General features: G+C 46.5%; 1 protein-coding gene and 1 long non-coding RNA gene across 4 annotated transcripts in view; both read left to right on the forward strand.

Annotated features, from left to right (window-relative positions):
• Positions 1–1,205, forward strand: part of LOC116975310 — an 18,331-nt gene extending 17,126 nt beyond the window's left edge. Inside the window, exon 3 of the long non-coding RNA XR_004412591.1 lies at positions 1,134–1,205. This is a non-coding gene — a long non-coding RNA (uncharacterized LOC116975310). The remainder of the gene's footprint in view (positions 1–1,133) is intronic.
• Positions 1,206–7,209: 6,004 nt separating this feature from the next.
• Positions 7,210–14,593, forward strand: part of LOC116975307 (caspase-8-like) — a 32,632-nt gene continuing 25,248 nt past the window's right edge. For all 3 annotated transcript variants that reach the window (XM_033024225.1, XM_033024226.1, XM_033024227.1), the window contains exons 1-2: positions 7,210–7,915; positions 12,111–12,395. In XM_033024225.1, the coding sequence (XP_032880116.1) occupies positions 12,118–12,395 (278 nt within the window). In that variant the 5' untranslated portion in view covers positions 7,210–7,915; positions 12,111–12,117. The remainder of the gene's footprint in view (positions 7,916–12,110; positions 12,396–14,593) is intronic.

A 14,593-nucleotide genomic window follows, 5' to 3' on the forward strand; every position in this document is an offset into this window, starting at 1 on the left:
AGTACATGGATAGGAAAGCTCACAATGAGTGCAGTGTCAGAAAACACTGGGGAGGCCTCCAATGTGTCTGGAAACATGGCTGATGTTCCGGCTTGCAAGTAAGACTGATGCACAGAATACTACAACCCCCACCCCCACCACCACCTCTCCTGACCATTCTGCTGGCCAATGTACAATCAATAGAAAATAATGTTGTGGCCTTTCGGGGCAAGACTGCTTTATCAAAGAGAGAGGAGGGAATGCTGTGTGCTCTGTTTCACAGAGACGTTGCTCACACTCAGCTCCCCAGACAGCCATCCAGCCTTGTGGTTTCTCCATTCATTGCATGAACAGAATGGAGTCATTGGGGAAAGGGAGAGGCAGTAGTGTTTGCCTCATGGTAAACTGTTAGTGGTGCTCAGATGTAGTGGTCGTGTCCAACTGCTCTCCACCCCTGGAAGACCTAGCAGTAAAGTGCAGTCCCTTCTACCTCCCGAGGGAATTAATCTCCAACATCTATAACCCACCCCAGCCAGATATTCATCTAGCTTTGGAGGAGCTGCATGACCAGACAGTAGACCCCAACGTCTTTCCTATCATAGCCGGGGACTTCAACAAGGCCAAGAAATCTCCCAACTACCACCAGCATGTGTCATGGAGTATTGCGTCGCACAGTGTGGAAACAGGAACTTTGGCACAACTTGCCCACGCTGACCAACGTGCCCCATCTACACTAGTCCCACCTGCCCACGTTTCACCCATATCCCTCTAAACTTACCCAAACCATGTACATGTCTGAATGTTTCTTAAACATTGCGATAGCACCTGCGCAAGGTGTCCTGTAGCACCAGAGGATCAAACATCCTCGACCACTGTTATTCCACCATCAAAAATGCCTACCGCTCCATCCCTCACTTTGGGAAATCAGACCATTCAGCAGTGCTCCTTCTTCCTGCATATAAGGCAGTGACAAGACTGCAGCACCAGCAGTGAGAACTACAGAGTTGGTCAGAGGAGACAGAGGAATGATTCTGGGATTGCTTGGAGTCAGTAGACAAGATGATGTTCAAGATCTCGGAAACAGACCTGAATGAATGTTACCAACTTAATAAATAAAATGTATGGAGGAGTGTGTTCCCACAAAACCATCCGAGTAGAACACAATGTGCTGAGGTATCTCAGCAGGTCAGGCAGCATCTCTGGAGAACATAGGTAGGTAACGTTTCAGGTCCTGACCCTTCAGACTGGACTCGGAAACCATCCAAGTGTTCGCCCACCAGCCTTTGATGAACCAGGAGGTCTATAATCTTCTAACTTCCTGATCTCAGGCATTTAAGTCTGGCGACACAGATTCATATATGACCTTGATATGAACATCTAAACACCTGAAAGGGATTTTCACTCTTAACTGGAGGATGGGACAAACGTTCGCCAACTATGGCAGGACTTACACGCCATCACTTCCTGCAAACCAGGGGACAGCTCAAGTGACAGTGAGGCATCTCTCCCAGACAAGCTCAATGCCCACTTCAATAGGGATAACTCCTGCTGTGCCTTCCTGGACTCTCACAGCCCCCGAATTTATTGTAAGGCACAGAGAGGGTAAAGTGTCAGAACCCTTTTCCCAGGGTGGAAAGACTAGATGGCATAATTTTATGGTCAGAGAGGGATAGTTTAAAGAAAATGTATAGGGCACGTTTTTTTACAGAGTAGTGGTCGTGTCCAAATCCTGCTCTCCGCACCAGAGTAGTGGGTACCAAGAATGTGCTGCCAGGGCTGGTGATGGAAATTGATATGCTTGTGATATTTAAGGCTTTTAAATATGCACATGGATATGCATGGATATGGCCCTCCATTCTCCACTGGACCATTTGGACATTAAGAACACATACATGGAGCTGTTGTTCGTCGACTACAGTTGTTCATCGACTACAGCTTGGCATTCAGCACCATCATCCCCTCCAAATATTTTATCAAACTCAGGGAACTGGGTCTCTGATCATCCCTTTGCAAAGGGATCCTCAATTTCCTCATCGGTAGACCACAATAAGTATAAAATGGCAACATCACTTCTTCCTCGATAATCATCATCACAGGCACAGTTCAGAGCACATTCCCTTGCTCTACTTTGTCTATACCCATGATTGTGTATTCAGACATAATTCCAAAACTGTCTTTAAATTCACTGTAATATCACCGTTGTCAGACAAATAGTGGATAATGATGAGTCAGAGTATAGAAGGGAGATAAAAAAATCTGATTGAATGGTCGCAGAACAATCATGTTCTCAATGTCAGCTAGACCAAGAAGCTGATTGTTGACCTTGGAAGGGGGAGCAGAGAATTCTCAAACCTATCTTCATTGGTGGGTTCACAGTGGAGGGAGACAACATGTTCCTGGGTGTATATATCTCTGAAGGTCTGTTCTGTGAATTCTTTGCCACAGAAAGTTGTGGAGGCCAAGTCAGTGGATGTTTTTAAGGCAGAGATATATAGATTCTTGATCAGTACAGGTGTCAGGGGTTATGGGGAGAAGGCTGGAGAATAGGGTTAGGAGGGAGAGATAGATCAACCATGATTGAATGGCGGAGCAGACTTGATGGGCCAAATGGCCTAATTCTACTCCTATTCCTTATGAGTCTCCTTGGCCTTATCTAATTCTATCCCTGTCGTTTCAATGTTTAAATTTTTCGTGCTTCTACTCTGCCTGGTCCTCACGCACCACCTCACAACCCCTCATCCCACCATTCTGTTCAATTTTCATCTCACCCCCTGGAAGTCTGAACTTCTTGTCAAGCCTTCTCAAATTTACTGGGCACATTTAAAAGGCTGCTTTCCAAAATCCCTTTTCAATTAACTGTTTCGCAAAGACAACACTGTAAACCCTCATTTTAACATACCCCTTTATAATGGATTTTGGATATAGCATACGGATCTGCCGACCCAGCCCCAGCTCCCACTATTTCCCGGCCATTTAGAGCCCCGGCTTCCGATCCCACTCCCAACATGCATGGTGCGCCAGTGAGTCCATCTTCACCCACCGCACGGTCCAGTGACGCAGCTATTGTTGTGAATCGTGTTGCAGCCTCTGGGCACAGCACTTTCTTGAGGCCTCCACCACCGGACTAACACGCTCGGTCACCGTGGGGCTTCCTCCTCTCTCATCTGCTGCTATTTCTTGCTATTGGCAGTGGCTTTGCCCATTCCCCAGTCGACCGCTGCCACCTCCTGTTGCTCTGTTCAGTTGGCCCCTTCACCGACCCACCCCTCCGCTCCCACTGCCATTGCCTACACCTTCTCCCCCGGAGTCGCCGACACACTCCACCTTGGAATAATAATAATAACTTTATTTATAAAGCACTTTAAACAACCGCAGTTGCCACAAAGTGCTGTACATGAGAACTCATGGACAAAAAGTTATTACAAACCATTAAAAACCGTAAAACGAAGGACTAAAAAACAGTAAAAATTAAAAGACATTAAAAGCACTAAGAACAGGAGCAATGTCTCAGCCAGTGTCGAAAGCCAGAGAATAAAAATGAGTTTTTAGGGAGGATTTGAAGATGGACAGTGAGGGGGCCTGTCTGATGTGCAACGGCAAGGTGTTCCAGAGTGCCGGAGCAGCAACAGAAAAGGCTCTATCCCCTCTGAGCTTCCGCTTAGACCTTGGTACCTCAAGGGGCAGCTGATCAGCTGACCTGAGGCACCGGGCAGGAGCATATAGGTGGAGCAGCTCAGAGAGGTAAGGCGGGGCGAGCCCATTCAACGATTTGAAAACAAATAAAAGAATTTTAAAATGAACTCGAAAGTGCACTGGGAGCCAGTGAGGGGAGGCCAAAATTGGCGTAATATGCTCCCTCTTTCGAGTTCCGGTTAAAAGGCGAGCGGCAGCATTTTGAACCAGCTGGAGACGAGCCAATGAAGCTCGTGCGACTCCAGAGTAGAGTGCGTTACAGTAATCCAGCCTAGATGTAATAAAGGCATGGATTACTGTTTCAAAATGCTGCCGCTCGAGGATGGGCTTCACCTTTGCCAGCTTCCTTAGGTGAAAGAAGCTGGACTTAACCACCGCGCCTATTTGTTTATCTAGTTTAAAATCACCGTCCATCCTAAAACCCAGGTTTAAAACTGTTGGCTTTATGGACAATGCCAGTGGACCCAAGTCAACAAAGGTTCACGGCAGCCATTGGGGCCAAACAAAATCACCTCTGTCTTTTTTTCATTAAGTCCCAGAAAGTTTAAGGCCATCCAGGACTTAATGTCCTCAAGACAAGACAGAAGTGATTTTAGAGAATAGTCGTCTTCTTTCCTGAGTGGCATATATAACTGGCTATCATCTGCGTAAAAGTGAAAGGAGATGCCATGCCTTCTTAAAATTGAGCCCAGAGGAAGTAGGTATAGAGAGAAGAGCAGGGGCCCTAAAATTGAGCCCTGTGGAACCCCATATGCCAAGGGAGTGGAGGAGGATTCAAAGCCAGCAAGGCTTACACGCATGGTTCTGTCTGCCAGATAGGACCTGAACCGTCCCAGGGCACTGCCACAAATGCCCACTTGGCGCTGTAATCGGGAAATTAAAATTCCATGGTCCACTGTATCGAAGGCAGCAGATAGGTCCAGCAAGACAAGAAACACATAATTACCGGAGTCGTTTGCCAGGAGGATGTCGTTAAAAACCCTTAGCAGAGCCGACTCTGTGCTATGCATAGCTTTGAATCCAGACTGGAAAACCTCCCGAATATTGTGCTCATCCAGGAAGAGTTTCAGCTGAGCATAAACTACTTTCTCCATGATTTTAGAGATAAATGGCAACTTGGAGATCGGCCTAAAATTGGCCAGAACAGTTTGGTCCAGGCCGGGTTTCTTAAGTAGTGGTTGCACTACTGCATGTTTAAAATTTACGGGGACAACCCCAGAACACAAGCTACTGTTTATGATGGCGAGAACCGACTTCCCTATACTCGGGAAAACCACTTTAAAAAGAAGAGGAGGGACAGCATCACAAGGGGAACCCGACGGCTTAATGTGGCTAACCACATCCTCTAGACCCGACAATGTCAGAGGCACAAACTTATCGAATGCCACCAGGCATGGGGCCGGAACAGAGGGGTCAGAGGCAGGAGCTGAGATGAGAGCCCTTATAGAAACAACCTTATTAATAAAGAAGTGCAGGAAGTCATTGCACAATTCGGACGATGCTTCCAGGCAGACAGGCTGTGAGGCATTTAAAACAGAATCAATGGTTTTGAATAACACACGTGGGTCGTGACGCTTAGACACTATTATATTAGACAGGAGTGTGACCATCGGCTGCTCGTTGCCTGGACCTGCGAATGGCCATCTTCGCCAGGCCCAGGAGCAAACCGACCGGGAGACCCCCCCCCCCCCTCCCTCCCGACCCTCCATCCTCAGTATCGGATGACCAAAGATCAGGAGTGTGAGACTAAGGTGCAGTCAAAACTTGAGAAGCAGCTCCCTCCGATAATCGTAAAGGGGCTGCAATCTCTCACACTCCATATGCATATGGAGCATGCTCTCTTCCTCGCCGCAGAAGTCACAGGCGAGTCCTTGAACCAACTTAAATATTTATTACACGCCACAACTCTGTGTAACACTCTCCACCCCAGGTCCCGATGTAAAGGGGGAGGACTCCCTTATAGAGTGACCTCCACTAGGGACCACTCCCACCATTGGGTGGTAACGGGGACCGCCAGGGCGTGTCCGGATGGAGCTGGGGAGACAGTGATGGGTTCTGCAGGTCATTCCATTCACATTCAGTTCACATTCAACCGCAAGAAATGCAACACCTGTCCCTTTACCTCCCCCCTCGACTCCATTCAAGGACCCAAGCAGTCGTTCCAGGTGCGACAGAGGTTCACCTGTATCTCCTCCAACCTCATCTACTGCATCCGCTGCTCTAGATGTCAGCTGATCTACATCGGTGAGACCAAGCAGAGGTTGGGCGACCGTTTCGCCGAACGCCTCCGCTCGGTCTGCAAGAACCTACCTGACCTCCCGGTGGCTCAACACTTCAACTCCCCCTCCCACTCCGAATCCGACCTCTCTGTCCTGGATCTCCTCCATGGCCAGAGCGAGCAACACCGGAAATTGGAGGAACAGCACCTCATATTCCGCTTGGGGAGTCTGCATCCTGCGGGCATGAACATTGAATTCTCCCAATTTTGTTAGTCCTTGCTGTCTCCTCCCCTTCCTCAGCCCTCGGACTGTCTCCTCCCATCCCCCAGCCCTCGGGCTCCTCCTCCTCCTCCTCTTTCCTTCCTTCTCCCCGCCACCCCCTATCAGTCTGAAGAAGGGTTTCAGCCCAAAACGTTGCCTATTTCCTTCGCTCCATAGATGCTGCTGCACCCGCTGAGTTTCTCCAGCTTTTTTGTGTACCTCACATTTTATACTTGTTTTATTTACATTTCTGGAACTCTATGGTGCTTTAGAGACATTGCAGGGGGTGTCATTAGCGGGCTAGGATTGTGTTCTTTGCTGTGGCCTGTTGGGGAGATGGCGCCCGTATAGCGGATAAAAACAGACTGGACAAGCTAATCAGGAAGGCCGGCTCAGTGGTCGGGGCTGAGCAACGAACGGTCCAGCAGGTGGCAGAGGCCAGAACTCTGAACAAACTAGGTTCTATAATGACCAACCCCACTCACCCACTCCATGCCCTGAAGGTGATCAAGAGCAGCATCTTCAGTCAGAGGCTGATTGCACCAATGTGCAAAACTGAGAGACATAGGAAGTCCTGTTTACCAGCTGCTATAAGGTTATATAATGCGCATAAATAACTGCACTTTTTTTTAAATTAATTGTATTTTAACTTGTAATTTAACTTGTATTTTAACTTGTTAAGTATGGAAGCCATTTGAGGAAATGTGTGGTGTTATGTCTGTCTTGAAGCTGTCGTGGCACTGTAATTTCCTGTAAAGGATTATTAAAGGTATAATTGCGACAGATGGCGCAAAGGGCTAAGTGTTCGGCTGGCAACCGGAAGGTAGCTGGTTCGAATCCCGCTTGGAGTGCATACTGTCGTTGTGTCCTTGGGCAAGACACTTCACCCACCTTTGCCTGTGTGTGTCCTTGGGCAAGACACTTCACCCACCTTTGCCTGTGTGTGTGGATGTAATTATGTGAAGCACTTTGGGGTCAATTCAAGTTGACTAAAAATGTGCTATATAAATAAAGAAATTTAATTTAATTTTAATTTATAATCAATCAATCAATTGTCAATTCATTAACATGTGACCTATGTTGGCCCGGAAGAACGGCTCTGGAACCGATGTTGCCGGAAAATCAGCCTTCAATCTGTATATGAAGAGGGACATTTTGTAGGGTTATTGAGAACAAATGTGGGGCGAATCGTAAAGATCTTCCTAAGAATGTTTGTAATCAGCCAGACGTGATCCTGTCCACGCTGAACTTCCATGCACTGTATGGTCCCAGGGATTTGTTGGAAGCGAGGACCTTGACAGTTTCCTTGTGCAGCTCATTGACATTTTAGGCTGACATAAAGTGCTGGAGGAACTCAGCAGGACAGGCAACATCTGCGGGGGGAAAGGGGTCGGGACCTTCTTCACGCTGTTTTTTTGCCCAGGACTCCAGCCGATACAGTCTCTTGCGTTTCCACCGTGCTAGCGTGAAATCGATTTATTTCCTGGACTATTACAGGAGCTTAAACTTGGCTCAGTTACTCCCGGAAAAGTGAAACCAACCTATAGGTAGCTCTTACGTCCAAATATTATACTTACGTCCTTCCTCAAACTCAAGCCAGTACGTGACCAAGAGATCCCCCTGTTCCGCCCGAGGGTTACATTATCCAGTGTGAACAAGATTTTAGATTAATTTCAAAACGAAGACAATCGCAGAGAGGATCGCCTCTCGCTGTTCGCTCTGTTCCCGTCCGAAACCTTTCGAGGCAACGCAAAACTCACGAAGTAAGTTTTAATCTTTCTTCCCATAGTCGTGAATTATTATGGTGACATCTCTTAGTTCGAAACAATTAGTCGCAGGAAAAGTATATTCGGTGAATTGCATGGTCGGCTCATTTGAATTAAAAAAACTAAGAAAAGGGGGGTGGGGGGAAGCAGTTGACAATTCTCTCGATTTCCCGTGAGTCGAGGGCAGATTGCCTCCACTTAGACGGCCACAGAACGGCGCAGCGGCACTTTCTGTGTTCCCACAGCTCCTTGTCGGCTTCCTCATCTTTTACCAGCGGCCAGCGCTGAAAGGCGACGTATTCCGATACTCAACTAGTCAGAGTTGGATTTCGTCTGGGTTGAGAAGAATTCAGTCTTTCGACCAACCGGAATGTCGGTCTGATTTAATTGGGGTCCAGGTCCGTAACTCCCTCACAGTGGGAACACAAGTAAATTGACTGGTGAAGTCAGTGCACTGAATATGCGTCAGGAAGACATGTTGCACCTTTATAGGACTTTATTAGGCCGCGTTTGTGTGCAATTCTGGCCGTCCCGTTTCAGTTTGTGAAGGCTTTGGAGAGGGTGCAGGATGTTTACCAGAATGCTGCCTGGATAAGAGAGTATTAACAGTAAGGAGAGGTTGGCAAAGCTAGATTGTTTTCTCTGGAGCATCAAAGGTTGGGGGTGCCGATGAACCCCCTCTCTCTCATCCCCTCCCCCACCCTAGTAGTCAACTAGCTTCACTGTCACCTTGTTGAGAGTCACTGTCTGTATAATTAGTTATCACTTACCCCATAGCCAAAAATGGACCAATGTGGGCTCCACGTTTCCTTGATCATTGTTGCTCTTTGCATACCTTTCATTTATTTGTCCTATGTACCTTTTATATCTCTCGTTTCCCATTCCCCTGACTTCCAGTCTGAAGAAGGGCCTCGACCCGAAACGTCCAGAGATGCTGCCTGACCCGCTGAGTTGCTTTAGATTTTTGTGTCTAGAGGAGAGACCTGACAGAAGTATGTAAAATTAAGAGAAGTATAGATAGGGGAGGTAGTCAGAACCATTTTTCTAGGGTGGAAATGTCAAAGACTAGAGGGCATAGAATTAAGGTGAGAGGGGCAAAGTTCAATGGAGATGTGCAGGGCAAGTTTTTTTACAGAGAGTGGTAGGTGCCTGGAATGCGCTGCCACGAGTGGGCATGGAGGCAGAAACGATAGTGGCATTTAAGAAGCCTTTGGATAAGCACATTGATATGGAGGGATATAGATCATGTGCAGGCAGAGGAGATTTTAGTTTAACCTGACATCATGTTCGCCACAGATATTGTGGGCCGAAGCGCCTGTTCCTGTGTTATACTGTTCTATTTTCTATGTTCCTATTGGGGCTTGAAGCTGGCACTCTTCATTTATAGAGATAAAGGCATTTGGTCACATTTGCTCAATGCTATGGCTTAGCATTTGCATGCTCTTCACTAACACTGACTGGCTCTACCTCACAGTTCTGGTGGTCTGAAATTTGATCTGATGAAAACTCATTTTCCTGAAACATAATTGTGATCCTTGCTCAGCAGATGCTGCCCATTCAACTGAGTATCCCCAATCATTTCTGCTTTTAGTTCAGAGACCCACTGCTATTTTGTTTCCCTTGCCCCTCATCACCGATCTGCAATATCTCAGCACCTTAATTTCCCACATGGGATCTCTCCGACCTTTCCTCAGACCAACAACCATCAACCACTGCACTGCAGAGCTTCTGAAATAATTAAGATGGGAAGTGGCATTGGATGGACAGCAAAAAATAGCATTAATTGCCCTTGAGTCAGAGGTGAATGGTCCTCGGAGTCATCACCTGCCTCTGCAACTGGATTCTTGACTTCCTGATCCATAGACCACAGTCAGTAAGAAAAGGCGACACAGGATGCTGTACTATAATTCTCAATACAGATGCTCCACGAGGATGAATTCCCTGCCTCCTGTATATTCATGACTGTGCAGCCAAATTCTGTTCTAACTCCAGAGTGGGGTAGATCTTGAACAATGACCAGTCAAAGTACAGGAAGGAGATAGAGAGCTTAGTAATATGGTGTCAGGCCAACAGACTTTCCCTCAACATCAGTAAGATGAAGGAGCTGGTCATTGACTTCAGGGAGCAAAGTGTGTACATGCCCCAGTCAGTATCAATAGTGTTAAAGTTGAGATGGTCAAGAGCATAGCCATAAATATCACAATAATTTGTCCTGATCCAACAACTGAAGCAACAGCCAAGAAAGCACACCAACTCCTTGACTTTTTCAAGAGACTAATGGAAATTCATCATTTCTCCAAGACTTACCAATTTCTTCAGATGCATTGTAAAAATCATACAGTACAGAAAGTATTCTTCAAATGCCTTTGGAGAATGGCTCAAACTGTAGCCATAGTACACCAATGGAGGATGGAATGTATGTTTGGGATAGCGAATGGGGTTCCAATGGATTGCTATATTCTTCAATGGTATAGAACTTCATTAATTTTATCGAGCTGCACACATCCAGGCAAATGCAGAATATTCCATCGCATACCTAACCTGTGACATTTGGATGTTGGAAAGGCTTTGGGGTGTCTGGAGCTATTGCTAAAAACTTGGCTAGAAACACGGCTATTCTGGACTGCAGCCATCAGTACTGGTGTTTAAGAAGGAACTGCAGATGCTGAAAAATCGAAGGTACACAAAAATGCTGGAGAAACTCAGCGGGTGCAGCAGCATCTGTGGAGCATCCGCTGCTCTAGATGTCAGCTGATCTACATCGGTGAGACTAAGCGAAGGCTGGGCGATCGTTTCGCCAAACACCTCTGCTCGGTCCGCAAGAACCTACCTGACCTCCCGGTGGCTCAGCACTTCAACTCCCCCTCCCATTCCCCGTCCGACCTCTCTGTCCTGGGTCTCCTCCATGGCCAGAGTGAGCAACACAAGAAATTGGAGGAACAGCACCTCATATTCCGCTTGGGGAGTCTGCATCCTGCGGGCATGAACATTGAATTCTCCCAATTTTGTTAGCCCTTGCTGTTTCCTCCCCTTCCTCAGCCCTCGGGCTGTCTCCTCCCATCCCTCAACCCTCGGGCTCCTCCTCCTCCTTTTTCCTTTCTTCTCCCCGCCACCCCCCATCAGTCTGAAGAAGGGTTTCGGCCTATTTCCTTCGCTCCACAGATGCTGCTGCACCCACTGAGTTTCGCCAGCATTTTTGTGTACCATCAGTACTGGAGCTGGATCAATGTTTGATTCCCTAGCCTTTGCTGTATCTAGTGCTCTTATCCATTTCTTGATTTCTTGCAGAGCGAATGGAATGGGATGGAATGGGGGGGAGGATTTGAAGAGGCAGTTGAGATGGATCATTCACTCAGTATTTTCTGCCTGAGCATGGTTGTAAATGCTTCAGCCCTTAGCATTCACATTTGATTTACCCCTGCCCTCCCCAACTACCGTCCCATACCTTTCTGAGCATCAATCACTACTATCCTAGGCTCATAACTTTCATCCAACCCATTTAGTTTAGTTTAGAGATACCGTGCAGAAACAGGCCCTTTGGCCCACCGAGACCACACCGACCAACGATCCCCGCACACTAACACTATATACATACACGAGGGACAATTTTACATTTCTGCCAAGCCAATTAACCTACAAACCTGTACATCTTTGGAGTGTGGGAGGAATCCGAAGATCTCAGAGAAAACCCACGCAGGTCACGGGGAGAACATACAAACTCCGTACAGACAGCACAAATAGTCAGGATCGGACCCAGGTCTTTGGCACTGTAAGGCAGTAGCTCTACTACTGCGCCACCATGCCGCTCTACTAGGCCACCATGCAGCCCTACTACGCCAGTGTGCCACCTACCATCTGCTGGCCAGAAATTATTTCACCTACAAATCTGATGACACAACTCAGCATCTGTGGTCTCACCCAAACGTTAACTTCAACCTTAATTGCTATTCATACACCCCATCCCCCCCACTTCCATCACTAATTATAACACACCTCAATACACTCTACCGATTGTTTGGTCCACCCTCCTTCCGATCCCTGATTCTCCTCCTTGGGCCTAGGGGCCTGTCTCCCATTGACAATCTGGACCTGAAACCATTCCTGGTCTTGACTTTGTTGGCTCTCGCACAATCTAACAGTACCAGTCAATTATTTCTATGCTGAAATGTTGCTTTTCTTTTGGGTTACGAAGGGAGAAGATGGCTACTGACAAAACCTTGACTTTGCTGAAAATAAGTGGAGAGCTGGATGAAGAGGAGGTGAAGGACATGAGATTCTTATGCAGTGACCACATTCCGACAGGCAAACGGGTGGAGAATGCCCAAGACCTATTTAAATTACTGGAGGAACTAAATCTGGATATTTGTAATGAACTCTTATATCAAATGAAGCGATATAAATTGCTTTCTGATCTAGAAATTCATCATATGGAACAGTTCTTGAAACAACCAGGGAATTGTAAAATCTCAAATTACAGGTATTTTCCTTATCTATTTAATTGTTTATTTGGTGTGCTGCCTTACCTTGAAGTAACTGTTCTGACAAATCTCCGTCACCCGGAACAGTAACTTGTTTTTCGCATGTCCTGCCGAACGTGCTGAGTGTTTCCAGCATTTTCTGTTTTCCAATGTGTATATTTTGGGGATTTTGATAGAATAACTGATTGGACACTAACTTTATTGATATGAGTTTGACCTTTTCCAACAGAACTGCTTGCTAAAATCTATTCATGCTCATAAAGGATTCATTGTTTAAACTCAAAAAAGTAAAGGCCCAGTTTGCTTAAACTCTTGACCTAACCAAGAAATCAATTTAGACACAAAAAGGTGGAGTAACTCAGCGGGACAGGCAGCATCTCTGGAGAGAAGGAATGGGGGACGTTTCGGGACGAGACCCTTCTTCAGATTAGTGAACTTTCACTGTGCTTTCTCTATTTGAAGTAGATCTTTCCAAAGGTATGGATACCAGACCTGCGCACAATATCCCAAGCGTGGTCCCACCAGGACCTGATTATAATTGGACTCTCAAAACTTGAACCCCTTATCCAAATCACTGAAGTAAACTGTGGACAGCTGTGGTCTCTGCAGCATCCCACCTGTCACATCCTCCCAACCTGAACATAAACTGATGAAATCTACCTACTATTTTCTATCCATTAACCGCTCCTTAATTCACTCTTTATGGTTTAGTTTAGTTTATTGTCATGTGCACCGAGGTACAGTGAAAAGCTTTTTGTTGCATGATATCCAGTCAGCAAAAAGACAATATATGATTACAATCGAGCCATTTACAGCCTTATCCATGATAAGGGAATAATGTTTAGTGCGAGATAAAGCCAATAAAGTCTGATCAAAGAATCCAAGAATCACCATTTAGGTAGATAGTAGTTCAGGGCTGCTCTGAATCTGGAAGTGCTTCAGGATTGCTCTTCCCGACTCTGGAGGTGTGCGTTTTCACACTTCTATACCTTTTGCCCGATGGAGGAGGGGAGAAGAGGGAGTGGCCAAGGTGTGACCCAAGCAAGTGTTAGGTGTTGCACTTTGGAGGTTGAATGTAAGGGGAAAGTATATAGTTAACGGCAGGACCTTTAATAGCATTGAAGTGCAGAGGGATCTTAGAGTCCAAGTTCATAGCTCGCTGAAGATGGCAGCAGTAGATAGGGTGGTAAATAAGGTATATATAATCCTTGCATTCATTGCTAAGGGCTTTGAATATAATAATATGCAGCTCTATAAGACTTTGGTGAGGCCTAACCCACAATTCTTCAGTGGGCGAACCCTCCAGTATGTCCTCTCCGCGTATCGCCGTGACATTCTCCCTGATTAGCAAAGCAACACCTCCAACTCTTTTACCCCCTCCCCCCACCTCTCTCTATCTCATCTGAAACATCGACACCCAGGCATGTTGAGCTGCCAGTCGAGTCCCTCTCGCAAGCAAGGCCACATCAGTCAGGAAATGGTGTTAGGTAAACTAGTCAGGAGATGATGTTAGGTAAACTGTTGGGACTGAAGGCAGATTCCCCAGGGCCTGGTGGTCTGCATCCCAGAGTATTCAAGGAGGTGGCCCTAGAAATTGTGGATGCTTTGGTGATCATTTTCCAATGTTCTCTCGACTCTAGATCAGTTCCTGTGAACCTGAGCGTAGCCACACTTTTTAAGAAAGGAGGGAGAGTGAAAACGGGGAATTATCGACCAGTTAGCCTTACATCGGTAGTGGGGAAGGTGCTTGAGTCGATTGTTAAAGATGTTATAGCAGCACATTTGGAAAGCAGACAGGATTGGTCAAAATCAGCATGGATTTATGAAGGGGAAATCATGCTTGACTAATCGTCTGGGATTTTTTGAGGGTGTAACAAGTAGAACGGATAAGGGAGAGCCAGTGGATGTGGTGTATCTGGGCTTTCAAAAAGCCTTTGACAAGGTACCATAAGAGATTAGTGTGCAAAATTGGAGCACATGGTATTGGGGGCAGGGTATTGACATGGATAAAGAATTGGTTGGCAGACAGAAAGCAAAGAGTAGGAATTAACGTGTCCTTTTCAGAATGTCAGGCAGTGACTAGTGGGGTGCCGCAAGACTCGGTGCTGGGACCCCAATTATTTACAATACTGTATATATTAATGATTTAGATGAGGGAATTAAATGTGACCTCTCCAAGTTTGCGGATGACACAAAG

The sequence above is a fragment of the Amblyraja radiata genome, chromosome 7 (assembly GCF_010909765.2).
Source record: "Amblyraja radiata isolate CabotCenter1 chromosome 7, sAmbRad1.1.pri, whole genome shotgun sequence".
NCBI lineage: Eukaryota > Metazoa > Chordata > Chondrichthyes > Rajiformes > Rajidae > Amblyraja > Amblyraja radiata.